Below are 25,706 nucleotides of genomic sequence, written 5' to 3' on the forward strand. Positions count from 1 at the left end.
AATGTCACTTTGACTGAGCATAAAGACTCACACATACTTGGTAATACAAATACTTCTATTGAATTGAAGGAGGCGTGTCTTCTTCCAGCGGTACTGTGATGCATGTCAGCTTTCACTCCCCACACACAGGCGTGTTCCAGGCTTTAACATTAATGTCAAATGTCATACTCTGATATACTACAGGAAGAATAAGCCATCTAATGTCATTTTTAAAAGCTTTACTGTGGGAGCTTCTAAACTAGCTGTTATCTTGTCTCCCATTTAAAACCAGTAACTACGATTTATCAGCTTATAAACCTTATGACTCTTCCAGATGTTTTTGATGGTACTTTGTTTATGGTGTTGTTCTCAGACGTCTCTTCTCATTGACACTTTGTCATCGAGTAAAAATGTAGTTATTCTCTGATATCTGTGCTCAGCTGATGTGGGGTCAGGGCTGCAGACTGCACTCAGCCCTTGTTCACTGCTGATGTCACAGATGGTCTCCAGAGTGCACACTGATGGGGATCGGTGCAGTGTAAACACTGTGAAAGTACCAGGATTGTGTGTAAATGTGTTGGTCTGCTGTTGTTAGCGTGCTAAGCCCAGTGTTGTGTTCTTTTTGCAGTTGACCAGGTGAAGTTTGGGCCTCCACTGAGGAAAGTGACAGAGCCTTATCCTGACTTGGTAATGCATGTTTCCTGCAGGTATACTGATGGCATACAGTCCATGACAGCACATGGATTTGACCAAAGGTTGTGTTTGGGTTTTTCTTTCTGCAGGCCTGTTATGATGACTGGAGTCTGTCTGGAGATGAAGGAACCTCACCGTAAGACCTTTGTATCATCTTTCTTCAGTTTCTTATGAAATATCGTTGTTTTTTGCTGTTGAGGTGTCACATTGGCACACTGCACACTGTAATACAACAAGATGCATTTAAAAAGTTGCTAGATTGGATCAGCTGGGTGGAAGTTGTGTTCTGCTGTGGTTGATTGTTACTCTGTCAGGTGCTGATGATCCTATTAAGAATGGGAAAAGATCATGTGGTAGCCAAATCAGTCATTTGTAGACTGAGCTAGGCTAACTTGACTGGATTTTTATGTTTTTGTTTGGTTGTTTTTGGTTTTTTACAAAATCTTTTGCAGCTGATGGGCAGCATGTATAACTTTCAAAACTTCAGAATTGCAATTTTTAAAAAACTTTGATATGAAGCATGAATTGTTTAGCAGGTGTTTGCTTTGTTCAGCCCAAACCTCTACATTTTTCTACATAAAAAGAAAAGGAGCAAATTCACAGAAGTAAAAGCTGGAATCATGTCGGTATTTTTTCCAGGATGCAGCACCATAAATGGAAACTCATAAAAGTATACATGTGGTTCCTATGTGGTCAGAATGCCAGCGTATCCATACAGTATGAAAACAGTATCCCTGCAGGTTCAGCCACGGCCAAAATTACCAAGAGAACATCTGGGAGTATCCTCCCAGAGTAATGAGGAGTAACCTGTAGTAAAAACAAATAAACAAAAAGAAATTTAGTATGATTTATTCTAACTGCATAACTTTAAAAAATTTAACTCTTTGCAGTAAGAGTGGATGAATCGATTTACACCAACAAACAAACAAAACACAAATCAGCTGCAGACTCTGTTTAGTTAGTTTGTGCCTCTGCCCTCCAGCTGATCCAATCTAACTGTGCGTTTATTCACAGATTGTGGGAATGAAGTAATGCTACGTATGTCTGGATACTTCCAGGTGCCAGTTAAAATAATGGAGAATATACTATTGGCCCTTTATCACGTACACGTTGGTAGTACTGTGTTGGACTTCATGCCAAAGATTCAACAAGGTGCTGAAAACATTCCTCGGAGACTTTGGTTCATACTGACATGATAGCATTACATGGACTGCTGCTGCACATCCATGATTGCACTGAGACCTTTGATAGTGGAGCACAGTGAACTCGCTGTCATTTATAAGACAGTTATCCTGCTGAAGCAGCTAAAAATGGGTGCACTCGTTTCACACGTCACTTCTCTTCCTGATGCTCAGTTTGAACTTCAAGTCCAACAGATGTTTGAATTAATGAGCAACGACCGGTGAAAATTGAGTGTACCCACGAGTGTACCTAATAAAGTGGCCAATAAATGTATATTTATGAAAAAAAGATGGTTGCATAATCTATTTAATTTCTTTTTCATAATTTATTGGTTTTTAAAATGCTGACATGTGCACATAGGAGTCATTTACAGTTGTGATCAGACGTTTACGTCCACTTTGGGCTTTTAATGATTTCTTTGTTCTTTTGAAAGATTGTACAACACAACACAACAACATCTTTAATGACTTAAAAAACAAACAAACTTGGATTAATTTTTGATTTTCACTAATCCACATAGAGTCAAAGTATATATGCTGGCTGCATACACAGTTTTGTTTAAATATTCCTTAACAAGTTGTGACTGGACACGTTTGGTCGCCATCAACAAGCTTCTGGTGTAATTCTATCTAACCACTGTTCTTGGAAAAATTGATAAATTGATTGGTTTCCTGTTGCGGACCCGACCTCGGTTGAGGTCAGAGCTTTGGAAAGGTGATTTCATAAACTTGTGTTTGTTTTAATTCTAAAACCAGTTTTGATGTGTGTTTGGGATCATTGTCCTGCTGTCTTTAATTTTCAACCATCTTGCTGTTGATTTGATGTGAAGTAGAAGAATTTGGGGATAGTCTACCTCGTTCATTATTCCATCCGCTTTGTGTAGCAGACCATTAGCACTGGCAGCAAAACAGCCCCAAAGCATGATGGTACCACCACTACGCTTGACAGTATTCTCGGGTTTGAAAGACTCAACTTTACTCCTCCAAACATACCAAACTACCTTTCTCTAGAAGGCGTTTGGCTTGTTCATGTGTGCAGCTGCAAATTCCCTCAAGCTTGTGTTGATTTTGAAGCTTCTTGCTTGAAGATTCCTTGAAGGGTTGAATTTTGCTGTGATGCTGAAACAAATCCCGCTAGTGGAACTGATCACAGCCACAGAAACAGCAATTCGAAACAACAACATTGCAGACGTGGAGAGGAACTGGTTTCAGCCACCAGCATCCAACATCAGCGTGGAGGAGAGGAAGGCACTCACATCACTTAGTAATGACAACAACATTGTCATCCTTCTGGCAGACAAGGGTAGGTGCATAGCTCTGCTAAACCAGAAAGACTACCATGAGAAAATTTTTGTCACTGCTCAGTGACGAAAATACTTACAAGCCCCTGAAGCGAGACCCAGGAAGTGGCTACAGGAAGAGGGTGATAGACTGTTTGAAGCAGTTAGAACAACACAATGCTACTGACCAGACCTCATACCACAGGTCACAGGCTCTCTGTGAATGGTACTCATGGTCTTTGATCAGTGGTTGTTGATCAAGGAACTGACCTCCCAGCCCATTGTTCCTTCAGTGCTGCTGGTTTCAGTCATTGTGCAAATGTCCTGTTTATACGTTTGGGGAAATCTGCAGTCAGCTGAGACTGAAGATGATGACGAAACGTTTCTCCCACTGAAAACATCCAGATGAACAGAATCAAACTTTGGGGATTTCCTTACCCGGATGATTGAGCATGCATCAAGACCACTTTGTTTCAGGCGGCCACATCATGAAGCTCATTGAGAGAAAGCCAAGTGTTTGCAGCACTGTCAACAAAGCAGGGTGGCTACTTTCAGAAATCTAAAATATAAGACGTATTTAGAATTTTTTATCAATTTTTTCTTTGCAACATAATTTCATATATCTTGCTTTAATGTAGAAAGTCGTAAAAATAAAGGAAAAACATCAGATGAGAAGATGTGTCCAAACTTTTGCCTGGTAGTGTATAAACTCAGACTCTGTGTGGATCTGCGAAAATCCAAAGATTCAAACTTGTACGCCCAAATCTTGTTTTTTGTTTTTTTAAGTCATTAAAGAAAAGAAATCATTAAAAGTCCATTAAAAGGCATTCATGCAGAGATGGGCGCGTGTAAACGTTTGACCACAACTGTATATAATCCCTGCTGCAACTCTTCAAGCATATAACTGGGTGAGTTGTGTTTGATGGTAGATAAACTGGAAATAACCCTTGGCACAAAAACGAGTGCTCTAAGCCATAAAAGGTGATGTAAGTGGACCTTGGGTTAATTCCTTCTTGGGCCATTCAGGCCTGTAGTCAGATAAACACCAGGTCTTCCTGTTGCAGGAGCCTGTTGGAATGTGTGGAGCAAGCTCTCGAGCTGAGGTAGGCCACGTCCATTAACTCTAGCCTTTCCTAACACCAATGTCTCCCCATCCCACCTGAATTCACCTGAAATAAGCTGCTTGCCATGGAATTATTCTTGATGTGAAAATCAACCATTGCCTGTATGTTGGGTTTAATCAACAGGTTTGTGTTCAATCTTATCTAATCCCAACCTCCATGAACTGGAGTTTGGGACAACTTTTGATTTAGCACAAATGTACATGTTTTGTTTTGTTTTGTTAACTTCTTTGGGTTTGTGTTACTTGTCACTGATGTGGTGCTTGTGCTGATTCCCTCACATTATGTGGAAAACTGACTAGTGCTAGATTTCAGACAGTGCGGGTTTTTCCTTTCTTCTTTTCTTCCAGAACCATGATGTCATTGGGTTTAACAGGGAACCGCACGTTACCTACATAATGTTTGGTTCTAAAATGTTTCCACACCAGCACCGCGTCAGTGAAAGTCTGGTGTTTGCTTGCTTTGTTGTAATGTTTCCTTCAGATTTTTGTTCATGTCCTGCTCTTAGCCAACCCTCAGCATCTCCAGCACCTGCCTTTATGTCCGGCTTGTTTCCGTTATGCTTGATATGGATTTCATTATAAGACGTCTTAGCCTTTTAGAGCATGACCATTATTGCTCCTTTGTCTTTCAGGAGTTTAACCATCAAAAGAGCGCCATGTGCTGATGTGAGTGTGAATCATTCTACCATAAACAAAATCTCTGTCGCAGTTAGTAGTTCATATATACTGTCTGTGTGTATCTTCAACTTTTATATACTAGTTTATATATTGCCAAAGGTATTCACTCACCTGTCCAGATCATTAAATTCAGCTGTTCCAATCACTTGTATAGAATCAAGCACCTAGTTGTGCTTCTACCAACATCTGTGAAAGGATGGATCACTCTCAGGATCTCAGTGAATGCCAGTGTGGTGCCGTAATAAGATGAGGGTCTGGTCTTCATGCCAAATCTCCTTGGGCAAGACAAGTTACTCTCCCATCCATTGGAGTGTGAATTCAATTCAGTTCTATTTATAAAGCACCAAATCACAACAACGATTGCCTTAAGCCGCCTCAATGTTAGATAGAAAGCACAAGTGCTTGTGAATGGGTAAATGTGGCGTGTTATATACAGCGCTTTGAGTACTCAGGTAGAAAAGTGCTATATAAGAACCAGTCCATTTAATATTTACACCTGTGCAACACTGCCAGTCGTGAAGTTTCCTCTGGAGTGACAAATCATGATTCTCTGATGGCAATCCAATGGAGCAGTGCTGTTTTGGCGGTTAACAGGAGAACGGTACTCAACTGACTGACTGTGACGAGTGTAACGTTGGATGGAGGACGGCATTGTGGTGTGGGGTTGTTTTTCAGCCCCGTAGCCGGGCTTGGCCCTGAGATTCCAGTGAAAGGAACTCTTAATGCTTTGGCATACCGAGACATTTCATGCTGCCACCATTGTGGGAGGTTTGAGCATGACGGCGTCCTGTTCCAGCATGAGCAGACGTGGCAAAAGTACAGACATTCTGTGCTTGAGTAGAAGTACAGATAGTGTTAAAAATACTTCAGTAAAAGTTCAAGTACTGGTGCAGCTTATTTACTCAAGTACAAGTAAAAAGTACCTGTTTGGAGGATGTTTCTGTTTCTAACAGCTATTCTTGTGCAAAGCTAAGAGCCTTGTGCTATATTAATTTAATAATACAATGATATTCTAAGATGGGAATACTAACTTTAGTCTAATTTTTAATTCAAATAGTGCTCCTGATTAGAAGGAAAAAGAAGGACCATAAAAAAATCTTGATTTTCTTATGCCTACATTAGAGAGTGTGACTGTCTGTGAACAGGAAAACGAGCACAGTCAGGGGTTAAAGTAGGATTCAGCAGGTGGGGGAACCCTAAAATCAGTTGTCGCTGTAAAAATGTCGGGAGTAAAACTAAAAAACCAGGAAAAAAACTACTCAAGTACAAATACCTGAAAATTCTACCTAAACAAAGTATTCCTACTTCGTTACTTCCCACCTCTGAACATGACTGAGCCCCAGTGCACAAAGCAACGTCCAAAAAGACATGGATGAACTCGTCCTGGCCTCAACCCCAGAGAGCAGAGAAGCCAGGCCTTCTCGTCAAACATCAGGTCTGATCTCACAGATGTGTTTATGGAAGAACGGTCAAAATTTCCCCCAAACACTCCTAAACTCTGAGGAAAGACTTCCCAGAATAATTGAAGCTGTTTCAGCTGCTGACATCACATTAAACTCAATGAATGAAAAATGGGATGTCACTGAAGTCGATATGTGTGTGAAGGCAGATGAGCAAATACTTTTGGCAATATAGTATATGCAGGTTCTACTCTTCTATACTAGATTATCTATGTGTTCACCTAAAGATTACAAAAAATGCTCTAAATGCAAAGTAGCATAAATGTTTTAATGGAAGGTGAAAATTGTGCGATTTAAACTAAACAGTGTAAACTTTAAATATGACTTTCCATCAGTTTCTGCCTGTGTGTTCTACTAACTTTAAAATTAAATTAGCCTTCCTCAAATTCTACGTTTGCCTCAGTACAGTCATACAGAAGCAGGTTATTTGTTCCAACCAGCCTCTAGGTGGCGTAGTTTTACAGTGGGTAATGCTTGTTCAGACCCCACCTGGGGTCTTTCTGTGTGGCACTGGTGCGCTCTCCTCCTGCCTCTTGGGGTAACTGGCTTCCTCCCAACATAAAGACATGCACGTTAGATTAACTGGCAGTTCTAAATTGGCCGTAGATGTAAAGGAGATAAAGAGTAAAGAAGGCTTACTTAGCCAGCTACTTACCCCCTCAACCAACTAAACCTACTCCCATGTACTGAATCTGTAAATGCTTGGGAATGTCTCTCAGTGATCAAACCACGTGTGAGTCCAAATGTATTGTTGCTTGTCTAGCAACGGTTCAATTCAGTTCCAGTCCAGCAGGATCCAGTCCAGTACCCTAGCACAGACCTTCACAGGGAGGCTAGGGACTCAGAGGCCCCTGAATTTTGAACATACCCTAGGGTGCCCTAATCTCCCAATCCAGAGGCACCTTCTCAGCTGTATCAACTAGGATGGCTCCAAATATCCACCCCCTCCCCACCCCCCAGGAGTTGACAACTGCCCAATCCACTTGCCACTGAACCCTTTGGCTTGACTACCCCCTCCTCCCTAGCATTGGCTGCACCTCTCATAGGGTTTTTAATCACTTATCGTCTGGTCCAGTTTTAGCAGCGGTAAAATGCCCTTGACAGCTAAGGTCCTGGGAACAACCTCTAATGCCAATTGAGAAGGGGGGAAACACCATTACTCATTACAGACCTTTTTGTTTTGGTTGTAATTATTGGCAACAGAGGCATTATTCCATCTGATGAACATGCAGAAATGTGTTCAGTATAAAACCCTGGGAGCAACATTCCCAAGCACATCAGCCTTGTCACATACAGTAATGTGTATTTGTAGTTAGTAACATGTTTGATGGTGTTTCTCAGGGAGGCAGAAAGAGCAGTGTGTTCAGTCCGTCTACAGCCTCACTGCCAGCCTTCAGCTCATTGACTCCCAACACAGAGGACAAAGATCTTACACCGAGACCGACCTGTACACTGGGCCCAGACAGCGCTGTCACGGCTGACTCCACCACAGGTACTCATCACAACATTAGACCTCAGCTATGCCTTTAAACAGACACTTTTTCTTCTAACTTCTGTTCTGTCCCATATAATGTTGCAGTTTCAGATGTTTGTATCAGACTATTTCAGACAGTGAGGTAAACATATGTGATCCCGGTGATGTCTTTATATACTGGGTAGTGCGTCTTGTTAGGCTTCTGTAAACGTCCGCAGCTTTAAATAAAGCTCCTTCAGAGGGGAAAGTTATACTAACTGCTATATTAACTTTTCACCGTGCAGTTGTTGAACGTCATACAACATGTCGAAGTAAAAGAGCTCTCTGTAGTTAAAGTATCCAGTCAATGATTCCAGAACGGTCACAATCAATGACATAAACTACCAGTCAAAAGTTTGAGAACACCCCAGTTCTTCCAGTTTGTCATTGAAAATTATGCAGTTTAATGTCTGATTACACTCTGAAATGAAAGCATAGTACAAATAAGCAACTGGACTTAAAAAAAGAAATCATGGAATAAAGTAATAGACCAAAATGTGTTCTAAACTTTGACTCATCAGTCGCCCCCTTTGGCAGATATAACAGCTGAACACAGCCGTGGCATTCTTTCTACAATAGAAATCAAATATTCTCCCATGTCTGCTGCAGAAGGTCCCATAAATGTGGACCTTGTAGGTTGCTTTGCTTTCCCAAACCAGCTCATCCCAAACCAGTTACATGGGGTTTAAATCTGGAGACTGTGCTGGAGACTCCATCGTTTCCAAGCTTTCAAGTCTTCTAAATAAAGAGAGGGGCAGAATATCCCATCGTGTTATATCTTTGTTTATTTGTCTAATGAGCTTATTGTAATTGGCTTCAAATAATTGCTTGGATTTTGCTGTGAGTGTAATTCCCAGATACCTAAATCCTTGTCTGGGCCAGCAGAAGGAAACCCGTTCATTCATTTGCATAGGCCAGTCCCCAGATATCATCATTGCCTCTGATTCATTGTATCCTGAGACTGAACCATACATATGTAGATTTCATAAGTGTTGGAATAGAAAGAAGTTGGTTATTCCTCCTTCCTCCTCTGTTCTTTGGATTTGTTTATTACAGCGTATGGCTTCGGCCAGGGCTTCTATACTTATCGCAAAGAGGATGAGTGATAAAGAATCCCCCTGCCTCATGCTCCTTTCTATTTTGAAGAAATCAGAGTAGCATTCGTTAACTGTGACCTTTGACCTCCTAGGATCTTTATATAGAGAGTGTTGATCCATGTAGCAAATGTTTCTCCAAATCCCATTGTTATCAGTGTTTGTTCCAGGAATACCCAGCCCACTCGCTCGAATCCTTTCTCAGCATCCAAGCTAAGAAACATTAAAGGTGATTTGTAAATTAGAGCTTTCCTTATATTGTTGGCAACTTGACGGCTGTTAATGAATCCCATTTAGTCACGTTTCAATAGTTTCTTTATATAGTTTTGAGTTCTGGCTTAGATGGATGTTAAAACTTTGTAGTCCATACATAACAGGCTCATTGGTCCCACATAACCTGCTAAAGCTTTATAATACATGTGTGGAGGGTTATATGTGGGCAGGCAAAAGGCCGTCCTTCAATCAGTCCAACGTATATGCTGTCAGAGATAGTGGCGGGTTACCATTATTCAAGGTGGACTGGTACCATTATCAATTTTCTCTCTCTGTTAGTTAAGATGAATAACTCTCCTGAGGGGAAGTCATCATAGGTGGTGATTGAGGAAAGCTTAGTGCCTAGTGACCTTTAGAGGCCTTTTTCACTCAGAGGGGAAGACCAGCAACGTTTAAAGATCCAGTTTAGGCTTTTGTACAAGAGGCTTAGTTTAGAGCTCACCAGTACATCAACACTAATCCCTGTCTTACCTCTCGAGCCTCTATCTGGTATAACAAGAAATGATTAATTGGCAAGAAAGCGTTCAAGTGGGATGCGTGGGCTAGGGCAGGAATTCATCAGCTGGACCTTGATCTAATCTGAACACTAACCCAGACCCTCCATCGAGTATCCAGGAGTTATTCCAGCAGCTGCTGGAAATGTCAGAAAGAAGCCAGGACTTTAGTTCATATGCTGTATGCATGTGGAAAACGCATGTTAACCTTTTGAATGATCTTTTTCATCCTAATCTCTCTAAGTCTCCAGCTTTGTGTGTCCGGGGTCTGTTACCTGACAGCATTAATCTTTCTGGAAGACGAAGGCTCTGGGTGCGTCTGGCTGTTATGACAGGTTGCAGGATAATACTGCATCATCTAACTCGTGTTGTTTTAAGGAATGGACTGAACAAACTACTAAAATGGCTTCATATGAACAGGACACGTACAGAGTTAAGGGGAGAGAAGATGTCTTTAATCAGGTCTGGGGTCCCTTTTTGCGGTACATGATGTTCTGTTTCAGATAATACTTATTCCACAAATAACACAGGTCTGCAAAAATAAATAATAATTTCAGCTGCGTGGGATATTTTTGGTAAATTTTTCTGTTTTTTAGGGTGCTGAATCCAAAAATGGTCTCCATTTCCCTCCATCACGTAGAGTTTTTTTGCAAAGCATCAGGAGTCTTGTCAATTCGGCTCCATCTTTAGAAAGGCCTAAACCTAAACTAGATCATTAAGCTCGCTCTGAGAAAATGTTTGCGGTCCCTCATCAACAGAAAAATCTGAGCTAGATTCGTCCAAACTTGAAGTTGGGTGCGGAACAGGTATTTCTGAGGTATGAGGCACTGGACGGATAGCTGAACTAAGGTTTGGGTAAGATATGTTCTATTTATTTTTAGTGTTAAAGCCTCTTACATCTACCAATCAGTAGTGTGGTTCTGCTGTTCTCAACACATCATAGTTTTTCTTACCCTTAAACCACAAACGAGGATCTTCCTCACATCTTCTGCACACCTTGTGAGGAGCCTGTGGTTTGTCTCATTCCCAAAGTTTTATCTTGAAGTAAGCAAAATAAACTTTCTTCACAAAATCCCTTATGTTCCTTTGTTGACTTTTAACAGTGTATTCAGCACAAATAAAAGCAAAGTTGTCTGGAGAAATGACACAACCTCTTGGAGCCATAAAACAGAACTAAAACAGGAGTGTGGCTGATACAGATGCATGAACAAATCTGATAGCAGAGTGTTTATACTCACTCCTAATGCCACAGCAAACACGTCAAAACATGCTTATAGCAGCCAGTGAGTCCTTACCTTTTACTATGAACAAAATAAACCTGTTGGCACGTGACCATCTGAGCTCCTCCCACCGCCAAACCCCCCGACTGACACCCCTCAATTTCTCGCATTTTCTGTTTGTATTTCTCTTGAGTCTCACGCTTAGAAATATTAAATAAATGTACAAAATCATTATTGGATATGGTTTTTGACTCAAGTATAGGAGACCAGATTTCAGTTTAAAAAGGGAAATTGTACAAGAAAACCTGACATGATGGAATTTTAAAATATTTTTCCGGTTTCAGTGAGTAAAAATCTATAAGAAACAGTCAAAAAATCCTATGCAGTTTTTTGGGTACAGACCTGTGTAACCAGTATCACACTGCTGTGTTAAAGAGGTCTCGTTGAGTGTAATCCACTCATATTAAACCTAAACGTCTCCTCCGTCTGGACTTTATGAAATATATCGTTTGTTAATATGGGACATTTTAGTATCTGAGACGTATCTACATCGATGTTTTGGCAGAAACAAAACATCCATTGTATGTTGTGTGCGTCTTACTTCTTTGTCTCGATTTCTTCTTTCTTTTGTCCCTTTCTACATATCAATCAACATATATTCAAGTCACTCTGGAATTTAGTTAATTTAGAGTTCTTCCTGCATAAGGCCCTGAGGATCTGATGCTGACAACGCTGCCTCCCTGTTGCTTCTCCAGCCTTCCTTCAGCTCCTCTTCGATGCACTCTCTTTCTCCACGCCCTGTTCTGACTCCGAGCTCTTTCAGCGGCGGTGCGGCCTCTGTTAATGTTGCAAAGGTTTTCTCTCCGGTATCCAGTTTTATTCTCAGCTTTGCCGGATATAGACTATTTGCCGCCACATTTATCCTTTTAAGTTGGCTTCTCTCTCCCCAACCGGTGGCAGCAGATGGCCCCGCCCCTCCCTGAGCCTGGTTCTGTCGGAGGTTTCTTCCTGTTAAAAGAGAGTTTTTCCTTCCCACTGTTGCCAAAGTGCTTGCTCATAGGGGGTCATCTGATTGTTGGGGTTTTCTGTTTTATCTGTATTATTGTAGGGTTTTTTACCTTACACTATTAAGCACCTTGAGGCAAATGTTGGGATGATTTGTTGATATACAAATTAAATTGAATTGTTACAATGTGGCTGCATCAGCAGAGTTAGACTGCAAAGCAGTAACACAGAATTAGACAAATCTAAGGACGAAAGTATCCTAAGAAAACTCAAAACATAACATATAACACTTTAACAAAAAAGTAAATCAACCTTCTAACTCCACAATATCATCACATAATAAAAAGGTTTTTTTCTACCTGGGATGTTGTATCTTAAAGTCCTGCTTTACCACAAAGTAATCGTATCACCATCGTTTGCCTTTCCGTCACATGGTGCGCAGCTAGTGATGCTTGGTTGAGTCATTTGTTTGGTTTACGTCTCAGATTCCAAACCGCTGGTGTCTGCTCCTTGTGGGCCATCGTAATCTGGTTGTACTCGAGCTAAAGGTGCTAAAGGTGTTTCCACCTTTAGCAGGAGCAGTTTTCTTACGTATTTTAGTAAACTCTGTACTTTGTCAGAGTATCTGCTTTTTCAGGTTGGCACACTGTGCTTTCTTGTTGTTTTGTACACTAATGAATGTAAATGCATGGTTTTGCTATATCACTGATGTCGTGATGTGGAACTTTAATATTGCTATTATTGCAGACAGTTTGATAGGGCACAGAGTCAGTAGTTGCTACACACCAACACTGGAAACGTCATCACACTGTTCACATTTAAAACCCTCCAAAATGTACAATTAAGTTCAGCTATGGTAAATGGACCCCTTTCATCTCATTCATCCAAGCAGTTTTCTCTACCCTGTGCTGTCTGTGTAACATTCACACTCTGATGAACACATCAGAGAGCAACTTTGGGTTTAGTATCTTGCCCAATCAGAGTGGAGCAGCCAGGGATCAAACCATCAATCCTCCAATTAGTGAATGGCGTGCGCTACGTCCTGAACATGCTGACCTCAATATGCAAGTAAACGTTGAATCCAACTATTAAATACGTTCGCAAATATAAGATGAGTAAACGCACTGTTGTTCTCCTGTAGGGGAGACAGGAGGACCTCAAAGAGACGAGAGCTAACAGGTGTTTTTTTTTTAGTGGTCTACATCAAGGCGCCGTAAAATAAGATAGAACTGGAAACGTCCGTAATAGTTCCACTTTAAGCTGACCGAGCTCAGAATGAGTCCCACAAAAATCTCTTTCTCTTTTTAGCCTTGGCCAGGTGCTCGGCCACTCAGGACATCACAAAGGGCTGCAGTGAAACGTGTCGGCCAGCGGAGGGCGCTGTCACAGCAGAGTTGGTGACTACTGCTTCCTCACCCAAACGAGAGACTCCACTATCACCAGAGTGGAGCACACTGAGGAGGAAGACGAAGGACGATGTAAGTGGAAGCCAAACGTCTCCCTCGGCATATCAGCCCGTGTGATTTGCTAACCTTATAACTTCCTAATGGTCGGATCCTTTAAAGGTGTCAGACTACACACCGTGTAACAGTCAAAATGCTGATTTGTGACATTTACAAAAAATAATAACATTTTTTATTTGTAACCTTTGACATTTTAGAGCGCTGATTGTCATGGCCTTCCTCCCACCCCTCAAGTCCATGTAAGTGTGAAGTTTAACATTTTATGCCCTTCAACAAAGCTCTCATGACTAACGTGATGTGCTTCCTCACATATAACAGTGTGTTTTAATGGCTGCGCCCTGCCAGCAGATTCCACAAACCTCTGCACCTTCTCACTACTTCCTCACTTTTAGAGTAACTCATGTGCAAACTGGTTTGTGATCTAAGGAGCTTGAAAAACAAAGAGTTGTGATGTTGCATCTCTTATCTGAGAAGCTTCTTCAGTTCTAAGAGCAGTTGATGGAGAGTCCCAGATTTTTAAGCCCTATTGGGAGACAAAGCTCCTTAGATTACCATGACCTGGATGACTGTGAACCTTCACAGACAAAATAACCTGTGCAACTTTGAATAAAAGCATAATACAGTTTGGTTTTGTTGGAAAGATAACATACCTGAACTCAGTCAGTCTAAACATGCCAGACCGTACGTGATTCAGTTGCTCTGCTGCTTCTGTAGATGGGAGCCTGCTTCTCTAAAGTCTTCAATGGCTGCCCTCTAAAAATCAACTGCGCCGTCACCTGGATTTTTCCCAAAACAAGAGGTCAGTGGTTTGGTCTATGGTTCTATTTTTACTTCATAATGGAGTAATGGGAGCTTTTTCTCAGAAATCTTACAGCAGCAGGTTTATTGCAGGTTTACATTAATGTGAGGAGACAGTTCATTTATGCAAGGTACGATGAAACAGAGACTTCTTATTGAAAGGAAAAGTGTAAGTGATTTAAATGTGGCTGTGTTCTCTTTAAAGATGGTCTTGTTGTGCAGAGATGCTCTTTAATAAAGTCACTTTCTTACCAGTTACGTGTGCACGTTTGACACATGCACTGAACTCCTTCAATATGTCACAATAAATGTGATGTGACACTGTGGCCAGGTGCTGGCACACACCATGGGTCATGTGCGTGCTGTTGTCTGACATTGTAGCACAAAGAGGCACTCTTAATGGGGATATCAGCCAAAGTGAAAGCAGGTCTGGTGTCTGTTTCTGAACCTGGTGTGATGGTAATGGTGTCTGTGTTTGGTGCTGATGGAAATTTCTTTATATAAACACTTTTCCTACTTAGATCAGTATCTTATTCTTGGGGCAGAAGAAGGCATCTACACGCTGAACCTTAATGAACTTCATGAAGATACATTAGAGAAGGTAAGTTCGTAATTCTCTCACATGTGTTTAATGCTTTTACAGCCATCCACTCCACTTAACCTGCCTTAATCCTTTATTACATGTCCTGTGTTTAATGAGTATAACTGGTAACATTTTAATACGTTTCATTGTTCTCCATTCTGGTCAAGTTATTGGAAAGACGACTTATTTGCAAAGCACCAAAGGAAAGGCAGCAAAGCAAAACCAAGGCTTTAACTTTAGCTGTCCACAAAATTAGCCAACAACAAAACAGAATCCCAAAATGAGCACAGAGGCAGGAGCTGTGTGTGGAAGACACGCTACATGCTACAAAACAGGGATTAGAACAAAGATGAACAGATGGGGATCAAGGTACGGGCTAAAATGATTGGACACAGATGACGGTGATGAGAGGAAAAGGAGGGAAGACGGACAAAAACACGACACACCAGAAAACTGAGCAACACATAGACGAGACGAAGGTCAGACAGGGGAAACATCGGGGCTACTAGTAACACACAAACATTAGAAACACGAAGGAAAGTCAGCTAAGACTAATACTGTCACAATATCTTATACTGAAATGGGTCAAAGGTCAAGTGGCTAGATTCATAAGATGCTCGACTATCCGTGCACAGACATGCAGGAGGAATAACTCGGTCCAGAGCAGGTTAGGTCTGCAGCATAAGTTACTATGACAATATACCCCCAGTAAGGAGCGACCCTCCTTAAAACCAGTCTATGCTTCGCTGACTTGTGACAGTAGTAACTGTGGTAATGTTAGAAACAAGCCAGAACACAAACATGTGAACAAATAACACTGCAAACCCTAAATCTGGCAAAGTTCTCCCGATGCTTCCACTGAAGGGGTTGGAAGTTAAAAAGCACTGAAGGTTAGGTTTGGAGTAAATCATGGATATGTGCACGAGAGTGTGCGCATGTGTGTGCACGTGTTTGTGTGCAGTTTGTAGTGCAAAGGTGCGTGCAGAATTCATGCAGACATGTGTAACTGGACGTGAATGTGAAGTAGAATAGAGTGATGTGCGGTTAAGCTGGTAGTTGAAAGTGTCAGTCAGAGTAGAAGAGCATTGTATAAAAATGCAAGTAATAACAGAAAAGTGCAAGTCGTTAATCGCATCACCCTGAAAAATCTGAGTAAGGAGTGCAGCTCCTGATGAAAGGAGGAGCACTGAAAACCAGGAAATGGTGTTTCTGGAACAGTCTGATGAGTGAAGCTGGATGTTTGAAGTGTCAGTGAACTGCTTGTCTTTTCCCTCTCCCCACAGCTCCTCCCTCAGCGATGTATATGGCTATATGTTATGAACAACGTGCTGATGTCCGTATCAGGTAACAAACAGCTTGACACAAACGGAGAACATTGTGTCCACTCGATAATATGCTGCTCTAAAAAGGTTCCATCCTGCAGGGAAGTCGTCCCAGCTTTACTCGCACAGCCTGCCAGCTCTGTTTGAACAGAAAGGACATCTGCACAAGAAACACAGCAGCCTGTCGCTCAGCACCAACCGCCTCACGGAGCGGATGAGTCTCAGGTACGACACGCCATCACAGATGCAGGGAAACAGGAGCTGTAGGTGCAGCAGTATTAATTATGTGATGTATGATGCTACCACCTGATTTTGAGGAAGGAGGATACTGTAAACCCAAATAGTGGGATTTGTCTGCTTGTTCTGACCTGGATATTCTCTGTTGGCCACAGAAAGTTTGCCATATCTGTAAAGATTCCTGACACTAAAGGTTGTAGGAGGTGCAGTGTAGGTAAGCATGCTGAGTTACTCTGGTCAGTCTGTTTGTTCACGGAGAACAACTGCAGACACTTAGTCCTGCTCTCTGTGTTTCAGCAAGAAACCCATACACAGATAGCACATTTCTGTGCGGGGCCGTCCCATCTGGCCTGGTTTTACTCTTGTGGTACGAGCCTCTTCAGAAGTTCATGCATCTAAAGGTTTGTACAGATATGTTGAACTTGCCACCTGAATAACTGTCTTCCTTTCTAACTCTAACCCTATTTCCACAATGCAAACCAGTCATTAGACCTGAATTACATAAAAGCAGACAGACAGCATATCAGAATCTGAAGCTGAAGAATGTCATTGTTTTTTTTAATAACATATGCATACTTTTTATTCAAGCCCAACAAGATTTTAGAGACTAAATAAAAGAAACGCTGTATAAACGCTGTCCAAAAACACCAACAGCACCTTCTCTGGGTCCAAGCTCGTGTAACTGAATGGTTACCATGTGTTTTCTGGGCTACAGGAACAGTGTTATCAGCACACAGTTCAATGCCAGCATGCACCATTAGGTCACATAGCAGACTAATTGACAGGTTTTTTGTGCATGTCTTGCACATTTCATGAAGACAACGTATGTATTGTGAGAACAGAGCTCTGTGGTAAGCCTGTCTGCAGTCCTGACACAGTGCTGCTAGGAGAAACACGCCTGTGTCACAACATTATGGCAAAGTGGCATCAGTCCAAAGACGTGCAGTTAGTGGGGACAGGTTTATTGGAAACGCTAAATTGCCCATAGGTGTGAATGTGTGCGAATGGTTGTCTGTGTCTATGTGTTAGCCCTGCCACAATCTGGCTACCTGTCCAGGGTGCACCCCGCCTCTCGCCCTAAGACAGCAGGGACAGGCTCCAGCCCCCTGCCACCCTGAAAAAGGATAAGCGGAAGTAGATGGACGGACGGACGGATGGATGGATGGTCGGACGGATGGATGGATGGATGGACGGACGGACGGATGCATGGATGGATGGATGGACGGACGGATGGATGGATGGATGGATGGACGGACGGACGGATGCATGGATGGATGGACGGACGGATGCATGGATGGATGGATGGACGGACGGATGCATGGATGGATGGATGGATGGATGCATGGATGGATGGATGGACGGACGGATGCATGGATAAATGGATGGACGGACGGACGGATGCATGGATAAATGGATGGACGGACGGACGGATGCATGGATGGACGGATGCATGGACGGACGGATGCATGGATGGATGGATGGACGGACGGATGCATGGATGGATGGATGGACGGACGGATGCATGGATGGATGGATGGACGGACGGATGCATGGATGCATGGATGGACGGACGGACGGACGGACGGATGTATGGATGGATGCATGATGGATGGATGGATGGGTGGATGGGTGGATGGATGGATGGGTGGATGGACGGATGGATGGATGGATGGACGGACGGACGGATGGATGACAGACAGATGGATGGATGGATGGATGGACGGGTGGATGGGTGGATGGATGGATGGGTGGATGGACGGACAGATGCATGGATGGATGGATGGACGGACGGACGGATGGATGACAGACAGATGGATGGATGGATGGATGGGCGAACGGGGTGGATGGATGGATGGACGGGTGGATGGATGGGTGGATGGACGGGATGGATGGATGGATGAACGGGTGGATGGACGTACGGGGTGGATGGATGGATGGATGGTTGGATGGATGGATGGATGGATGAATGGACGGACAGAAGGATGAATGGATGGACGTACGGGGTGGATGGGTGGATGGATGGATGGATGGATGGATGGTATCGGTTTATCTTTAATCTCAAGATTTACTAATCATACAAGAATTCTGTTGTGCTGTTTTGGAAGGTTGTATGAACAGGTTCAGGTTTAACAAGCATCACTTAACCATCCATGAGAATTTATTTAGTTTTTCTTGTTTTGTTTCTTGTTTTTTCTTCATGACTGTTTCACAGCAACTCGCCATCAGGCTCCCAGATTCTCTTCCGATATTTGAACTGCTGGTGTTGGCAACAGATGAGTTTCCTCAGCTGTGTGTTGGAGTGAGAGACTGTAGTAATGATAAACCACCAACCGGCCAACAGCTCAGGTTTGATATTATAGAGCTGAACGGCGCTCCTGTTCCAGTGCCAGGTAGGACCGTTTCTGTGTTTCTCTGCTAACTTCCTGAAGCTTCAGCCTTCAACTTGTTTCAACAAGCTTCCTTGTTTCCGTGCGTCAGGAGATAGTGGAGCACTCAGAGCCGTGCAGGTAACCCAGCTGGACCGAGACACTGTTCTCATCACCTTGGAAAGTAAGTCCCCTCACATATTGTGAATCCTTCAAATGTCTTTCGTGCTCATTCTCAATCCGTGTACCGTTTGGACAGGAACTGTAAAGATCGTGAACCTGCAAGGCCTTCCATCCAGGCAGCTGGCTGCAGAAATAGTCTTTGACTTCCCCATTGAAACACTAGGTAGAAATAATGATGTGACAAACAGAGTGAATGAGAGCTGATGTCTGTCCTGAAAGCTGAGTGACACCTCCTGTTCTGTCAGTCTGCTTGCAGGACAGTGTGCTGGCATTCTGGAAGCATGGCCTCAAAGGGAGGAGTTTCCATTCAGATGAGGTGATGAACTAGTAAATTCACCCAACGTTGGCTGAGCTCGTATCATGTGCTTATCATATTTGTTCTAAGTCATTACACATGTGAATTTTCACTTTATGTGCAGGTAACACAAGAAATTACAGATGAGAGTCGTGTGTTCAGAGTTCTGGGAACAAACAGGTATGTTAACAGTATGCTGACAAGAGTTATCAATCACTGTGAGAAACTAGTAATCCTAGTACAGCAGAAGTAATCAGGATAGTATTTTTCTTGATACTATTGTTAAGTGACCTGGAAGTGATTTTCAGAGTAGCATGTGGAAGAAGCATGAATACTCCTAGCATTAATGGTAGCATTAAAGCAGGAGTCACACTAGAGTGTTTGTTCTGTTGGTTACTCAGATCCAAGGATTTAGGAAATGCAGCCTATGTGTTTGCATGCAGCCCTCCCAAAAAAAACCCAGCCATTAAAGTTACCAACTACCGTCTACCTGACACTTTGTACAGAAAACTACTTTCCTTAGTGCTAATTTTCTTTATGCTAGTGCCAAATCACAACAATAGCCACTTCAACACACTGTATATTGTAAGGTAAAGACCCTGTAATTATGGTGCACAAAGGTGAAAAACTCCCTTTTAGCAGGAGGAAACTTGAACCAGGCTCGGCGAGCGGCGGGTATCTGCTGCGATCGGTTGGGGGGTGAGAGGAGGAAGACGGGACAAAGACAATTGGGGAAGAGAGCCAGAGAATATTCTCAACTAATGATTGAATGCAGAGAGGTGTATAAACAGATAGTGAGTGAAAAGGGTGACTGAAGAATAAACACTTGGTGCATCACGGGAACCCGCCAGCTGCCTAGACTTAGGCTAACTAAGGGAGGATTCAGGGAAGAAAGGAAAGTTTTAATCCTAGTCTTAAAAGTAGAGAGGGTGTCTGTCTCCCAAACCCAAACTGGAAGCTGGTTCCACAGAAGTGGTGGCTGTAGCTCAGGTGGGGGAGCAGGTCACCTACTCCCCGTCTGCATGCCAGATATCCTGCATGAAAGTTGCTCTCCGGTGCATCCGTCAGAGTATGAATGGGTGTGAACGGGCGAATGAGGCAAGCGCTTTGAGTGCTCAGAGTAGAAAAGCACTATATAAGAACCGGTCCGTTTACCATTTACCAAGAGGGGCCTGGAAACCGAAGGGTCTGGCTCCCATTTTACTTTTAAATACTCAGAGCGAAGTGCTCTAATGGGGTGATATGGTACTATAAGGTCATTAAGTTAAGACAGGGGCTGATTATTCAAAAACCTTGTGTGTGAGGATTTTGACTCTTTCATTCTGGATAAAACAGGGAGCCAATAAATGTTCTGTTTCTAGCCCCTGTCAGGACTCTCGCTGCAGCATTTTGGATTAACTGAGAGCTTTTAGGACATCCTGATAATACCCTCAGCACTTCCTTTTGATCATTTTTGTGGGGGGAGGGGACATTAACACCAGGTTTTCTCAAACAATTGACACACAACCTGCCAAAATGAATAATTCCAGTAACTACAAGTGTGTGTTTACATTTGGATTGTATAGATATCTGGCATTAAAACTCAGTCTTCAGAAAATGTCCTTTTCTTTTTGATTTCTTTCAGAGCAGTCTGGAATTGATTTTTGACTAAATAATTAAAACTAATAATAATATATTACTATATTATATTACTAAAAAATCCAGGACAGCCCTGTTGATCCAGTAGCTTTTAATGAAGTTTGAAATAAGAATCGTGGTGAGTTCATTAGAAATATTTCACCTTTTTTTTTAAAATCAGTCATTACTGGAATCATCTGAAGTGCAAAAACGGTGGGATTATATATGAGAAGGACAGACTCAAAGACGGTCGTGCATCACATATATGTTACATAGATGTCCAAAATCAATGCATCATTAATGAAACTGAAACAAAAGTACTGAATTTCACGTGGACGACCAAACCTTAGCATTCAGGAAAGTCTTATACAGGAGCAAAGATAATGGAAGTTACCCGGAGTTTTCCACTGTGAAACCAGGAATAACAGCTTAAACATGTTGTTGGATTTCTGTGATCTAAATCATTGTCAGCCTGGCAGGCAAATAGCGTGGACACCAACGTTTGTGAACGTGATAACCTGAGAACAAAGACATGTAGGATTTTAAATCGGTACCATAGGTGTGTCTACTGGGAGGCTGAGGCTTAGCGCTGGTGGCTGCCAGTACTAAGTATTATTGTACAACTGTGCCAACCCTTATTTAGTGGATCTTATCTTCTTTCCTTGTGTTTCAGTTAATTTTTACTCAAACTGGGTGTAGAAGGAATCCTCGCAAAGGTTTCTTTTGCTTCTGTGTTATGTTTTAAGTATTTCTCAGCTCTTTGCTTCCTTTTTTCTACTTTAAACTTGTTTGTATGCTGTTGTGTAAATGTTCACACTTATCATAAAGTTTAAAAAAGTAGTAGGCGTGGTGATGAGCAGGAAAAGGAGTAAAACACGAGAGTAGACCCAGTAAGTGTACCAGTACTGTATCAGTGCGTAGCATTAAAAGTCAAACTAGAGTGGTTGTAGTATCAGTAGAGTAGTGTCAGTACTAGAGGTGGGAGGAGTAGCAGCAGGTGGAGGCACTGGCTTTAGGTTAGTACTGCCTTTCTCTGGTTCTGCTTTACAACTTCTCTCCTTCTCATTTGCTGACAATGTGCAGAGACATCATCCTTCAGAGCACACCGACTGATGACCCGTCAGCACTGAGCAGCCTGTACATCCTGACAGGACACGAAAGCAGCTACTGAGAGAGGAGGCGGGGCTTCTCCTTGGACGGTGTTACCAAAGAAAAGCACAGCCTGTCTGTAACTGTGGGGTAGAAACGATGCTCTGTTTCACCGAGGCTGTGCCAGGAAACGGTTCAATGCTGGGAATGACAAATGTTAGGAAGGGATCCTGCTGACTGTCCAGCCTTCACCTGTACACAAGACACCTGTCAAGGTCCTCGTTGGGGTTATAGTTGATAAAGTTTTCTAGCTTTTCTTGTCTATTCATCTTACCTGCTTAAATCAGACCTTTCTGTTAAAGCTAATGCAGACTCCACTGATCTGCCCGCTCAGTGTGGACGGGAGAATAACCTGAACATGGCCTCGGGACATCATCGTACTGATGTTATGAAGCGCTGAGTCAGGTTTTCTTCTTGATCAGACTGAGTGGGGCAGACTGACACTGCACAGAAATGACTGAGTGTGTTTTGGTGCCTCAACATTCAGTCATATTCTGTAAAGCCATTTTCTGTCTGCATGCTGCACATAAACTATTTGGACCGGAGTGCTGTGACACCTACACCTTACACCTGCAGGAGCTGCTCGGCCATAGAAAGCTGTTCTGTGAAGTGCACGGCTTTTTTGCCAGTGTTGATTTTATGGGTTTAATGTAATAACTAATTTTTCACATCATCGTCAGAGTCGTAATCCCAACGAGGAAACCTGGAATGTAAAACTCGATGGACGCTCCAGCTGAAGAGTGAAGTGTCAGACTTTTAATGAATCTTTCGAGCTTTAGCATACTTACAACGGCAGAAACAGTGCCACGTCTAAAACATAGGAGCCATCTTCATCTCATTCTTCCCATTTCATGCAAGTTTTTTCTCATCCTCAGATGGCCAGAATTTGGTTTGCTGACTTCATTCAGTCACACCATACTAGAGCATAAAAAGTGGAAATAAACTGGTCAGTAAGAAAGTGTGATGCTTGAAAGTATAGCGTAAGGACAGCAGCTGTGTTCCATGTGCTGTGTAACGCTGCATTTACAGCTGATATGATGACTTCAGCATCTTTAAAGAACTGTGAAGGAATTATCAGTGCTAACACAACCTTAAGCACGTGATGTGACCGTATTCCACTGCTTACACTTTCAGTATCATTACTTAAAGCGAAAAAAGTACAGTTAGCAAGAAGCTTTGAGAACAAGGCGGTGTTATTGTATGCTAACCACCTGGGTGGTGCAGCTTGTCCTGATAAAAAGTGAATGTGGTCACATTATACTTGTGCTCGTTTAACTAAAATGAAAAAATAAAATAAAGATTCCACTACATGGGTAAAGATATTTATATTTATGGAAAGGATACTATAAAAGTAACACTGGCCTTTCCATGAGAGAAACTTGAAGTACAGTATGCATATTGAGATTAATGTTTTTTTAATATGTTTTTGCTACTATGTGAAGATGTGATGTTATTAACAACACAGAATAGACAGAAATAAAGATTTTCATATCTCTTGGAGTTTTATGAAGAGTTTGTTGGGTTGTTCTTCTTTGAATGTGTGGATCGATGCTTCTACGATTTATATCTTAATCCTTCAATTTGTAAAAAACATTTTGAATTCCGTTTGAGAAGATAATGAAGGTTCTTGCGTTCAAGTGGAGGCTCTAGCAGACTGAGAAAGTAACTGCATAACTGTGTTATTCCTGCACCCATAGCAGCAAGTAAATGAAGGCAGTGATGTTCTCAGATCACTCAGTCAGTCTCTGAACGTCACCTTTATTGTGATCACGCACTTTAAGCTTTCATGCCTGTATTTTTGCACAATTGTGATAATACTGTATTGAAAGAAATCTGTGCACAGACGAACATGGGGTGGCTTTGCTCAGGTAGTAGAGGAAGGTGCTTCAATCCCCGTCTGCATGCCAAATATCCCTGGGCAAGATACCAACCCAGAGTTGCTCTCCGAATGTGTGTGAACATTACACAGAAAGTGCTTACAGAGAAAAGTGCTTGCGTACACCTGAATGAGGCAAGTTGTTTAATGTGCTATGAGTACAATATAAGAACCAGTCCATTTACCATTTACGTCGCCAAAGCACTCAATACTCTCTTTACGAAGTTCTCTGTAGTTTGTTTCTCCAGCACCATATTTGACCACTTACGAAGACAGTCAAGCTAGCCGCACCGCCAGCTGCACCTAAAATGTTGTTGCACTATTCTTATGCATATTACGGTACGGGTGCCGACTGGCTTAGAAACGCAGTCTTTTACTTCACAATCCACTCCCAGTTTTGGTTCATCTCCACTTTTCACCCTGTGATCCACAGCCCAAATTACTGTACAATTCAGAGAAAATTAACAGTAAAATTTACCCAATATACAGTACTGTACTTTTAATATCCTCATCTTTCAGCTCAGATTACAGGAAAACTGTACGAGGTGACACTGATATCTCACTGGATTCTGACTCTGGGTGACCCCCACTCTTCACCCTGTGATCCACACCCAAAATTACTGTACAGTTTCTGAGACTGCTGTGTTAACCCTCTCAAGGCAGGCGTTGCAGATTTGCAACAGTTAAAAGCTAACAACCTGATTACCCCACATACATATTTTATGAGGTTTTTTTACTCAGAAGTACCTGCAGGTATTCTTTTGTGCATTAGCAACAAAAACTTAATTTGAGCCTGAGAGGGTTAAGCATGAGTATGACAAAGGCTAAGAAAAGATACTGCCTAAAATAATATCAAATTTAAACAACAAATTACAAAATTGCCACACCTGCTGTTATTGCCAGGTAGGTTCAATAGAGCATTATTTAGTCATAAAAAATACATATCATTGAAATATCATCAGTAAAAGAAATACTCTCACTATGTAAGACATGTTAGCAAATTCAGTTAATAAATAATGTATCAAATCTATACAGATGTTTGAAGGTATAATGCAAAGCATGTTTGTTTCTTATGGCTTACAAATGTGTTTGCCTTTAACATAATTTACATTTCATTTATACAGTTTCACAGACGAAACAATAAAATAGGTTTCCTGAACTGTTCTTCATGGCCAAGTTTTTGAATCCTTTTGAGGGTGATGCATTATCCATGAAGGTGGTCAATTTGTTCATTGACCTCTGACCCTCGCTGACTCTGACGCCTCCTAATTCTGCTGCCAGCCTTGATGATTAATTTGTTGTCACTGATGCTGTCACCAGTTGTACACAACATCTCTGTTTGTCCACCAGTCTAATCTGTAATTCAGGTGAACCCAGAATTACCTGTATCTTTGTAATGTTTCAGAAAATATACACTATATGTTGATGGGCATTGTCCCACTTTTCTTTCCTTTATAAGTAAGAATCTCTATGGTCTTAATGACAATTCATATACAGATTGTGGAGGACATTTTATTCAACACTCAAAAAAGTTCCTCGCCAGCAGACTGTAGCACAATTTCAGCCTACCGTTAATAAACCCATCCAATGCAGCGTTATCAGAGAAATTATGCAAGTGTTATGTTTGTATGTACTGGTAATCTATTTATCATTTATCATGATTCCTGCTCTGATGATTATTTTCTTCTCCTTCTGTAATTTTAATAGATAAAGGATGTTGAACATCAAGCTCCAAACAGGATGAATGAGGAAGACCACAGAGGAGAATCGTGGATGTAGTGAAAGAATACATGCAGATGGTTTTTTTCATGGTGGAGGAGCAAC

The 25,706-nt window shown here is 42.0% G+C and overlaps 1 protein-coding gene across 4 annotated transcripts in view; it reads left to right on the plus strand.

Annotated features, from left to right (window-relative positions):
* map4k2 (mitogen-activated protein kinase kinase kinase kinase 2) overlaps window positions 1-23,512 on the plus strand; it is a 55,485-nt gene extending 31,973 nt beyond the window's left edge. Inside the window, exons 14-32 of one of the 4 annotated variants that reach the window (XM_019350132.2) lie at window positions 608-666; window positions 762-808; window positions 4,198-4,236; window positions 4,889-4,928; window positions 7,736-7,886; window positions 13,302-13,471; window positions 13,654-13,695; window positions 14,171-14,255; window positions 14,776-14,855; window positions 16,121-16,181; window positions 16,261-16,384; window positions 16,552-16,610; window positions 16,694-16,797; window positions 18,609-18,786; window positions 18,875-18,946; window positions 19,022-19,108; window positions 19,191-19,261; window positions 19,365-19,420; window positions 21,941-23,512. In XM_019350132.2, the coding sequence (XP_019205677.1) occupies window positions 608-666; window positions 762-808; window positions 4,198-4,236; window positions 4,889-4,928; window positions 7,736-7,886; window positions 13,302-13,471; window positions 13,654-13,695; window positions 14,171-14,255; window positions 14,776-14,855; window positions 16,121-16,181; window positions 16,261-16,384; window positions 16,552-16,610; window positions 16,694-16,797; window positions 18,609-18,786; window positions 18,875-18,946; window positions 19,022-19,108; window positions 19,191-19,261; window positions 19,365-19,420; window positions 21,941-22,028 (1,613 nt within the window). In that variant the 3' untranslated portion in view covers window positions 22,029-23,512. The remainder of the gene's footprint in view (window positions 1-607; window positions 667-761; window positions 809-4,197; window positions 4,237-4,888; window positions 4,929-7,735; window positions 7,887-13,301; window positions 13,472-13,653; window positions 13,696-14,170; window positions 14,256-14,775; window positions 14,856-16,120; window positions 16,182-16,260; window positions 16,385-16,551; window positions 16,611-16,693; window positions 16,798-18,608; window positions 18,787-18,874; window positions 18,947-19,021; window positions 19,109-19,190; window positions 19,262-19,364; window positions 19,421-21,940) is intronic. The other 3 variants (XM_005463386.4, XM_019350135.2, XM_005463388.4) reach the window with 3 other exon arrangements.
* Window positions 23,513-25,706: the final 2,194 nt, after the last annotated feature.

This window comes from Oreochromis niloticus, linkage group LG3 (assembly GCF_001858045.2).
Source record: "Oreochromis niloticus isolate F11D_XX linkage group LG3, O_niloticus_UMD_NMBU, whole genome shotgun sequence".
NCBI lineage: Eukaryota > Metazoa > Chordata > Actinopteri > Cichliformes > Cichlidae > Oreochromis > Oreochromis niloticus.